At 36.0% G+C, this 10,562-nt stretch overlaps 2 protein-coding genes across 3 annotated transcripts; one reads left to right on the top strand and one right to left on the bottom strand.

Moving 5' to 3' along the window:
- The first annotated feature begins 964 nt into the window (after positions 1 to 964).
- LOC124300757 (ubiquitin carboxyl-terminal hydrolase CYLD) lies at positions 965 to 9,482 on the top strand. 2 transcript variants are annotated; one of them, XM_046755115.1, is made up of 11 exons: positions 965 to 1,159; positions 1,560 to 2,109; positions 2,500 to 2,677; positions 3,660 to 3,838; positions 3,930 to 4,049; positions 4,132 to 4,346; positions 4,408 to 4,580; positions 4,675 to 4,971; positions 5,050 to 5,165; positions 5,231 to 5,447; positions 9,354 to 9,482. In XM_046755115.1, exons 2-11 carry the CDS (start codon positions 1,624 to 1,626, stop codon positions 9,356 to 9,358), a joined length of 1,986 nt encoding a protein of 661 aa, XP_046611071.1. In that variant the 5' UTR covers positions 965 to 1,159; positions 1,560 to 1,623; the 3' UTR covers positions 9,359 to 9,482. The 2 variants fall into 2 exon arrangements, with proteins under 2 accessions (XP_046611071.1, XP_046611069.1); XM_046755113.1 differs by lacking the exon at positions 9,354 to 9,482 and adding an exon at positions 5,922 to 8,702 and having other exon boundaries at positions 966 to 1,159.
- LOC124300767 (repressor of RNA polymerase III transcription MAF1 homolog) lies at positions 6,197 to 10,524 on the bottom strand. The gene is made up of 5 exons (XM_046755129.1): positions 10,118 to 10,524; positions 9,770 to 9,919; positions 9,386 to 9,667; positions 9,164 to 9,283; positions 6,197 to 8,949 (listed from the first exon to the last, which is right to left on the bottom strand). Exons 1-5 carry the CDS (start codon positions 10,198 to 10,200, stop codon positions 8,889 to 8,891), a joined length of 696 nt encoding a protein of 231 aa, XP_046611085.1. The 5' UTR covers positions 10,201 to 10,524; the 3' UTR covers positions 6,197 to 8,888.
- Positions 10,525 to 10,562: the final 38 nt, after the last annotated feature.

Here is a 10,562-nt window from a genome sequence, read left to right as displayed (position 1 = left end):
ATCCGCACGTGTCTGTTGGGTGTCAAAGTCAAAGAAATTTTTTTTGAATTAGAACACGTTCGGGAAAAAAAATAAATACGAACGGTTTCCGAAGCATGATTCAAAAGTTGGATCTTTGAAGCTTGTGGAACGTGCGTATAAAAGTTTCCCCACTTCTGAACGGTGCGGTAAAACGACGCTAGCTGCGCTTTCTTGGCGCATGCGCACCTCACGATTACTTCATTTTACACACGGACTGAGTTCAACCTGAAGTTTGCGTAATTAGAATGGCGGGTTACCCTTGATCTAATTATTTTAAATTATCATATTACATATATTCGACTGCTTCTCACATCAAAATTTCCTTCACATCAGGTGTTGGAAAAATATAACGTGTGTCACACCTGCGGATGGGGGATACATCTGACTCGTGTACGTTTACAGCGCTCGCCTTGGCTCGTGTTGCAAACTTCACACTCGTCGGAAATCACCCACTTTCCATACTTGTAAAACAATACACTACTTAATCACTTTAATATGTTCTTCTATACGATTTTAGATGAAATTTCTAAATATCGAATTCGATGATCCGTATTTCGGATTGTGTTTACAATCTAATGTAGGGTGGATGAGATAATTACTTGGAACAGAAACGATAACCGTAAATTCGTTTCTCTTTAAATAACGCACGGGTTGAGAAATAATCCCCACTAAACAATCTCCTTTTCTCATTCGTAATATCCGTCGCGATTTGCTGTTTTTCTAACGCGAATCTAAATCATGGTTGAAAATTTATCATAGAAAACAACTCCATTGGCTACATTGTATACGAATGAAAAAATATTTCAAATTCATTATTATCTTGTCAATATTATTTTATACCGTATGAGATTTTGAAATAGAACAGGTGGATTGGCGTATATATTTTCCACAAACCCTCAAAGCGGGAACAGCGCTTCGTCTCGGTGAAATTTGGAACTAACAGACATTCTTAATGATGAACTGATACCTGTGGATATAAGTCTGTAACCTGTCGCGATTAAATTGACAACAAAAATAACTTACGACAATAATGAAGCAGCCGAATAAACACGGTTCGGTTTAATACAGTATAATACACCAACGATAACCGATGAGTTTAATTGAGGAATCAACTACTGACGAGCCGTATCTTCGCTAGGTATACACGAAATAATTATATCAGCAATTACTGCGGTGAGGCAGCATTAAAAAATATGAAAAGTTAACGAGAAGTCTCTAACCTCAATCGCGTATTTACGAAAAGGATCGGAATCACGTAGACGATTCACTTTCAGCCTATGAAAGAAAATCTCTAGTACGCGTACGTGTTCCATTTTAAAAAAATTAACAGCAACCTGTTATCAGTATTCATTTCCCAATTCAAACACCTTTTCATTCACGAAACGTGGTTTGTTGACACTAATATCATGTAAACAAATAGCTAGAAAATCGATTAACGAGGTAACGAGAAGAATTCATTCTCTGGGTATGAATTCTGAAAACATTTGACTTTATTTCATACTAAATTTCACTGTTCAACAAACGTATTTATCTTTCAGCTCGCTCGAAGTGCTTTGTCGATGAGGCGAGCATCGGTCGCGGCTTCTAACAATTGCCCGCAATATGGACAAGCGTGGAAACGATAAAAATGCCGAGAGATCTAACGTCATTCACTATGTCGCGAAAAAAACCACGCTACTAAACCGGATATCCGGCAGCTGCGATGTTAACATCAGTAAGCTTAGGGCTGGAATGCTCGTCGAAGCTGTTGAGGTACTGAGAGACGGTGGATTGCGGATACGTGTCACGGATCCAGCTGGTGCCGATGTTTGGAAGAATACGGAGTGGCTCTGTCATCGTTACGACCTTGTCCCTGTTTCGTCGATCATGTGGCAGTACTTAGCCGCTGTTGCGTCGCCTCAGGAACGGGTCAAACTTGCTACGGACAAACAGTTGTGCAAGGAGTTGAACGATATTAAATTAAACAGTAAAGTTCTGCTGCAAAATGATCCCGCACCCTCTTCTGGAGAACTGATTTCTGCTGTCATTAAATACATCGGCCCTGTTCCTGAGCTCGGCTTTGGGCTGTACTTTGGTCTTGAGATTTTGGTAATTTGAATATCAGTTTACAAGGTGGGAACAATCCTGTTTAATTTCTGTTGCCTTTATTTGAGACACGGAGTTGTTTAAAAATTGAAAAATTTTTAAACCCGATTCAAGTTAGACAATCTTTTGATAAGCAGAATAATTTTGGCCTTTCATCTGTTGAAGCTGAAAATGATTCACGCGCAAATTTCAAGATCATTTTATTCTTCTCTCAAATAAATTCTTACATTGAATTGTTCTGGAGATTACATTTTTTTCAATTGATATATCGTGAAAGCTGACAAATTATGTGAAATATTCAGGATACGAGAAGCAAATTGGGGCAGTTGATGAAAAACTTTCACGTTACGGAAATATTTAATTCATTATCATTTATGGAAGCCTTCTTTGCAGGGGAATCGACACTCCATCCAAAATGTTGAACTAACTCAGAAATATTTTACGACACCGGCGCAGGGAATTGGGATATTTGTAGATCTGAGTAACATTAGACCATGTAAAACGGATTTATTGGATTTTGGAGAGCTTGAGAGAGGAAATATCGATATCATTGACAATGTGACCAGTGTTTGTGAGTATGAAAGGCAACTTCTGAAAGTAGATAAAAACATTCAATTCGCAATTACGGGTCAAACTTTTATACGAATAAAAAAATATTTCATCACCTTTCCACTTTCACTTGACAATATAATTTCATACCTAAATAACTCCCAAGTAAAATCTTGATTATCTTTCTGTCCACGTAATTTGGTTGGCGTGCAGATTTCTACACTGCAGTCTTGCCCACTCGTTCATGGTTGGAAAATAGTTAATAATACTTATAAGCGTGTTAAAAATAACCAGTGGGTGAATTTATGATAGTCGTAATTAAAGGTTGAATTACTGCAAATATTTTTGTATTTTATATCATGATAATTAGAAATCTTGTTCGAGTTAATAATAACCATGATGAGATTTAAAAATAGATCTGTGAGAAGCTGGCCAGTCTAGCAGCTGCTAGAAGACATGGGGAACTTAAGACTTGCTTACAATTATTTAGCTTAAACACAAACTCTCGCTATATTCGCAATTTCTATGATGCTACAAAATATTCCACTTTTTGTCCTAGAGCATAAATGGAGTAGTGATTTAGACTCAAACGCGTATAGTGATCTAGAAACTCGAGTAAAAGAAATTAGCCCTAATTACGGTAAGCATCTTCTTTACTACAGGTTCTGTTTACTTCTTACGTACCACGTTTCAATTTCCATCCGTTTTCTTGAGATATCTTTGCCTATGAATCATGTAGACTAATATATTGTTTTAAAGAAAACTATGTGTGCTAACAATGAGTTGAAATCAGATAAATATTCGTTTGCATCTAACTTTCACACTAGTGAAAGTTGCGAAAGAAAAGTATTGTGATATTTGTCAATTGTAAAATTTTCCTTGGAATTAGTAAAACTGTCCCAATTTTACTAAAATGTGTTCCGTTTATATCCAATTTCTTTACCTACTCTGTTGTGAAAAAATTTTTTTAGCCAGTCTAACTCTGAACATGAATTTAATTGCAGGTAACGTTCCAGTGAACAACGAAAGTCAAAATGTCGGTCATGCAGATAAATTTGGAGAATTGCACATAGGATCGTATGTGGAAATACAATTGGGATCGTCCAGAAATTATGGTTTCATTCGCTGGATCGGCGCTCTCCCTGGTATTCCACCCGAGAAGCTTATAGCCGGTGTTGAATTGGTGAATACATGAATAAATACATAAAAAAATTAGTAGAAATCATCTAGCTATATATTTATAAACTCAAACTAGTATATTTTTTATCATGCAGGAGGATGAGCATCCGCAGGGAACCGACGGCGCATGTAACAACGTAAGATACTTCCACTGTAAACCACACAGAGCTGTGTTTGTGGATATAAATCAATGCCATTCGCACAACAGAATAGACGTAAGTTGTGAATCCTTCTGTGATATTCTTTTAAAAACTTAGAAAATTCAATTCAATTTGTTTATTAATCATCAAATTGAAGGATGGTGAGCCCAAGAGAATGGAATTTGACAAATTTGGCAATACCGGAAATTCCGTTGTGGCGGGAATGGTTCGCCCGATATCTGTGAAAGGTGATCTCGAAACAATTTGTGGAAAGTATCGCGGGATTCAGGGACATCACAACTCCTGTTACCTGGACGCAACTCTTTTCAGCATGTTCACGTTCACTAATGTCTTTGACAGTCTTTTGTTCAGGTATGCGATGAAAAATTTCACTGTAAAGAGGACAGTGTACATAATTTTTACCCTTTTTCAGGCCTCCCAATGAAAAGGACTGTGCTCAGTACGAAGAAGTGCAGCGAGTTCTTCGCGAGGAGATTGTAAACCCTTTGCGAAAGAATTTATTTGTCAGAGCAGATCGTGTTATGAAGCTTAGAACTTTGCTTGAGAAGTTATCGTCCATATCGGGACTTACTAGCGAAGAAAAAGGTGAATCTCATAGTTTAGTTCTCTCATGTCAGGGAAGACAATCGAGTACACCATATCAATGGAACGATTTTTCAAATGCGTTAATTTTTTACAGACCCTGAAGAGTTCCTCACTTCTTTGGTAGCTCAAATATTGAACGCAGAACCATTTTTAAAGCTAAGTTCTGGGCAGGATGCATATCACTATCAACTATTTGTAGAGAAGGATGATCACCTAAATTTACCCACCGTTCAGCAACTCCTCGAACAAAGTTTCCTCACTAGCGATATAAGATTGAAAGAAGTTCCTTCATGCCTGATAATCCAAATGCCGCGATTTGGAAAGTCCTTTAAAATGTATCAGAAAATACAACCCTCGCAGCTCCTCGATGTAACAGACATCATCGAAGACTGTTGAGTATAATTGATTGACAGAATAGAAAGCGAAAAGAAATATGAGACTCGATTAAACGAAGAATTTCTCCTTTCAGCACCCCGGCAATGTACCGTGTGCGGAAAGTTGGCGGAATTTGAATGCAAAGAGTGTTACGGACAATGTGGAGTTGGCCTAGAGAGTATAGCATTTTGTGTTAAGTGTTTAGAAAAGGTAAGATGGACAGAGAACTCGTAGTTTTTTCGCGATTTCTTTTAATCTAAGAACACAAATCGCAGGTACATAGTCACGAGAAGAGGAAGAGCCACAAAGCCAAAAAGTTAACGGTTCCTATCGAATTTGCAATACTGCAGGAGCACTGCCCCGTTCCACGACTCTACATGGAACTCTCCGCTGTTGTATGTATCGAGACATCGCATTACGTCTCGTTTGTCAAATGCGGATCCGGTTCAGATGCGCCGTGGTGCTTTTTCGACTCAATGGCAGACCGCAAGGGTGAATATTAACTTCATATACCATCAGGGTGGCGACAGACCAGAAAAACCAGGAATAGTCGAGGAATTACGATGGACCACAGGGAAAAACGTACTTTTTTTTATAGATGGTTTACACATTTCAATTATGCTTCGTATATTCAGCTGAGCTAACTTTCGGAAATGGTATTGTTAAATTTCTAATTATTTTTGTGAAATGAAGCAATACTGTGTGTTTTCGAGACCAAATTTATGTATTCACTGGTGCATTATTTCTGGTGCTTTTGGTCATGAGAGCCACCCGACAATACCTAAGTTTTATGGAAAAAGATCTGAATTTTTTGACGGGAAAGGTCAGGGAATTTTATTTGAACAAAATTGTCGTCACAATGATCAGTTTAGGAATGGAAACTGTTGTTTTTCGAGAACTGATAAAATTTCGGAGCCCGTCTTGAGTTGCTAAGGATATAAAAAAAGAAATTTTTTTATTATCCAGGAGAACAAAATGGTTATAACATACCAGAGATGGTTCCATGCCCCGATTTTCCGTACTGGTTAAGTGAAGATGGGGCACACTACTTAGCCGAATTGACTGATGATCGACAGCTACCTGAACACGCTAAGCGATTACTGTGCGACGCTTACATGTGCATGTATCAGTCGCCAGATGTGATGATGTACCGATAATCGAATCGGTGAATAAATCGGTATTAATAATAAAACGAATGAAAAGTATTATGATTCAGAAAAAGAAAAGAACGGCATAAACGATCCATTTAATGATTAATTTTATTGAACGGGCAAATAAACGAAAATTGATATAATACTTTTATGTGTTTCGAATTCGGTGCGCAAATTTAAAAGCAGCAGCGTATATATGTATGGGTATTGAAGTCAGATTTTAAAATCGCTCTCAGGTGATATGTCTACTTTGCTTCTGTACTTTTTGATTATAGAATATAATAACACACTTAAAACGAAGTATAATTATTAATTTTATAATGAAACTATTGCTGTTGTTAACGTTATTATTAATATTATACATGTATTATAATTATTTACTGTGAGATACATATGCTTTTTAAGTGGAATTAAATTTCAAAATAAGTAGTACTCTCTCTTACATCTCAAATCATATGCAGCCTTTTAATTAAATGACAGGCCTAATCTTTTGCTCTGAGCCGTAACGCTTTTCGTCATACTTATTATGTTCAAAATTACAGTATTAGATCGTTATTTATTCAAATACATACTTATATTATTTACCGATACATTAATCGAAAATTTTTGGTAAATTTATGCAAAATTTCAAATTAGCATAAATTTGTCAGTATTTTTATGATCAATTAATGAATCGCAAATATAATTCTTATCTTAAAATATCCTTTCTCTCGCTCTCTCTCTATTTTCTCTCTCTCTCTTTGTAAATAAATGGTATTTTTCTTAATCATTAGTTTACACCAAATAGTACGTCTCTGAGATATATTAAAATTATCCTAATAGCTTCGTAAACGCGGCACAATATTTGCCTTCGTTACGTTTTTCTAATTTTATTATATTTTTCATAGATAATAATCTGTCGTATATATCACTATAAACTGTTAGAGTCGTTTAGACTGTTATTTTTATGTTATTGATATTCTAGTAAATATGACATTTAATTTCCATTAGGATTTGTTGATTGTCAAAGAATTTCGAAAGTATAAGAAAATCTGTGCCACTGCTTACGACTGACAGACCGATATTACTAGAAGTACTCAACAAAAAAGAAAAAAAAAAAACAAAAAACAAAAACAAAACACACAGTTTTTAAATGTTACAAATACAATTATTGACCATGTTACTATCTACTTTTAAAGCTCGCGTCAGCAAAAAATCTGGTCCAAACACCATGTTTAGTCATCAGTAATGAACCCATAATGTTCTTTTATGAACTCAAATACATCAGTTTCTATTCGACTGATGTATATATAAATTAATCACCTTTTTAACTGGTAGAAGAAAAAAAAAAAAGAGAATAGAAACCGGTTTATTTTACCAAATGGATTATTATCCCCTAATTTCTGCGCCTGCTGTTACCCATTAAGTATTTGATACTTAATTGGGTAATTTAATCACAATCTAAAATCAAGTTTCGACATTTCTTATAGACATGCTACTATAAGTATAGGTATATATTCTGCAAAGCAAATTAACTTCCTTTTATCCCGTGACGAGTAAAGACAAATGAAAAAATATAAATTCAATTTGAAATGAACGTAGTTGGCATGGTCAACAGTAACTACTCGTAGAAACAAAAATTATCTGGTAAAAGAATCACACGTACATTTGATACTAAGCTACGAAATATTAATGCAAATGAACGTTTGTAAAGTAACATAATATACTTAATCGAACTACCATTTCTTTGACAAGGCACGTTCTGATTAGATAAATATTTTGTTATTACCGGATTTGCAGCAAGTACGATATTTTTATTGTTTATAGCAACAATAAATTTAATATGTACGGAATTAAGTGCCGTTGTTTTGCAAACTATATGATTCTATTTTCATAGATTTAAAACGATATCTATCTTTTAAAATAGTACTTGTTACTATTACTACCGTAATCTACTAACAATACGGATGAAGCAATATGACCAGAAATAGAAAAAAAACGCTTCTTGGCGAAAATGCGAGCAGCGAAGCAAAATTCCAACAACGATAGCCAAGTTTCATTTCGTCGTGGAGTTTTGAAGAAGCATTTGTATATGCACATAAATTGAAGAGTTCCTTGGTGAATAAAAATGTGCAACAATTGCACAGTAATATTCAATATCTTGTCAAGACTGCAGGGATGTTCGGTTTAATACCTGGATTAACATCATATGTATACCTAATTCTGCAGATGATGTGACTACCCGAAGAAAAATGGACTAATTCAAATCTACAGAAGCTGAGTTTCACTGACATGTTTGTAACATCAATAAGAGAAAACTCGTTTACACAAATGGTTGGATGGATTTTTCAGGCATATCAACAATCGTTTGCTTCTCAGATCTAAGCTCAAATACTGAATAATAAGTTCGAAAATGAAATAACATAATGTAACGCTTCGTCAGTTGTAAAAACAAGTTTGAAAATTGAATCTGACATTTGGAACGTGATATCTTTGAAAAATAATATTTATCCAAAGACTAAGAAATGCCTGGTCATCTAGTAATTTCTTTGGCTTTTATTTTTAGTTTTAATTCCTAATTGGAAACAAACCTGCATTCTTAACGCAGCTAATAATACAAAAAGATTCCTACAAGCGGAGGTAAAGATTGCAACATAAATGAAAATACTATAGTTTGAGATACTCATTGATTTGAAATATCAAGAGTTGCTAAAAAAGAAAATTAAATGTGAAAGTTGACATTTAAGGTGTAGTTTAAGGAGTGTGACCTAAAATATTGCAGAAACATTCTTAATGTTGATATTTAATCATCCTCGTCCATTGCAAAATCACTGCCAACGCCAGAATCCCATGTGTAAATCGGGCTGTGACAAAAATAAACAAAGTCACTCTGTTATATTACATCATACTAATCACGTATTTCGCAGGTGTTTGGGTAGCTGAATGTCGATGGACTCTTTGCCGTTGAAGCAACATTATGTGTACGTCTTTAGTTGCTGAGAAATAAAAACTCAGAACGACGACAAACGCGATGGATAAAAATGAGACGTCAGTATTCCGATGTTTTTCGATACTTACTTTATTGCTCTGCACGTGAAAAATACAATCCTCTTGAGTCGTTTGTTGTAGAAAAAATAATTGAAGGACCAGAGGCATCCGTCTTCCCCGAATGGATCGGAAGCTAAATCTGGATTGTAACTGAAACGATTAAAATGAAACCATTTCGAATATTTCTTGGATAATTTAATAACACAATCTGTTTCAACAGGATGACAAAAATTACAACGATGAACAAGCTACCTGTAAATGTCACATTCTCCCATTGAGATTTCATCTTCAACGGCTGTCCAAAGTGCAGAGCGCAGGGTACGATAATAATCCCCTGCAGTGGCGCTGAGATTGCTATCAACGGCGTTCATGACCCATTGAAGGCTTGGCTCTTTGCTGAACTCGTGACTTTTAGCATCTGAGAAATCGTAGTCTGGATAAAAAGCTGCGTTCAGCGTTGCGATAAGGTAAAATAAAGTCTTTCTGCTTATTGTGTCGCACAACGGACCATCTTCGTCCCCAGAAATGCTGTGACTGTCATTAAGAAACAAAACACGACGATGAAAAATTAATACAAGTTGTCGACCGTTTGTTTTCCTCAGCTTTGTTGCAACAGAAACGCCTCCGATCGTTCACCTGAAATAGCTTTGTGCCGGCGATGCTCCTAACGAAGTTTGCGGAGGCGACAAAGCTTGGAGGTCATGAGGAGTGACTCCCTGCTCTGCGTTGAACCGTTTATAGAGCTGTTTGTCGTTTCCCGCCATTTTGCACGAGTAGCTCTCAATCCTGTAATTCATAAAGCAAACGTTAATCGTTATCTAAATCTAAAAAGAGTCGTTTATCTTGCCCTGATCGTTATGCATTCTGACAAGCGAAAGTTATCAGTCAAGCCAGTGATGCAGATAAGATCTTGTTTTGAATATACAAAATTTTGTTAACGCCTTGAAGCTGTTTGACCATCTGCCAAAGATGAATTCAACTTACCGCCCTAGGATTTTACTGTCACCAGTTTTAATCCACAACGCACTGTTGATGGCTTCAAAGCGAGTACTTTCCAGCAGCTTCATTCTGTCGTTGATATCCTTGTCGGTCGCTAATCGCTGATATTTTAGCACTGAGTCATTAGCTCGATGATAAACTATTGCCTTTTCTAATTGCAGCAAGAATAAATATTTTCAACGTGCATCTTTCACCCCGGCGACTTTCAGCGTTTTGACTTATATGTTTCTTTTGCTTTTTCTATTGTGCCTCTTTTCAATTTATAATTCTGTCCATTTCAATTTTCACACATCTGCCTGTGTGGGATTGTATGTGTGTGTGTATGTTTGTACGAAGAAAGAAATCATTGACGGTGGAAGTGTGAAAAAAAATGTAGTATAGATGTTCGTAGCGTTTAGACACAGTGAAGATTTAACAAACTTATACTTAA

Source organism: Neodiprion virginianus, chromosome 3, assembly GCF_021901495.1.
Source record: "Neodiprion virginianus isolate iyNeoVirg1 chromosome 3, iyNeoVirg1.1, whole genome shotgun sequence".
Lineage (NCBI taxonomy): Eukaryota > Metazoa > Arthropoda > Insecta > Hymenoptera > Diprionidae > Neodiprion > Neodiprion virginianus.
The sequence above is the reverse complement of the archived record's forward strand: the minus strand, read 5'-3'. Positions and strand labels throughout refer to the sequence as shown.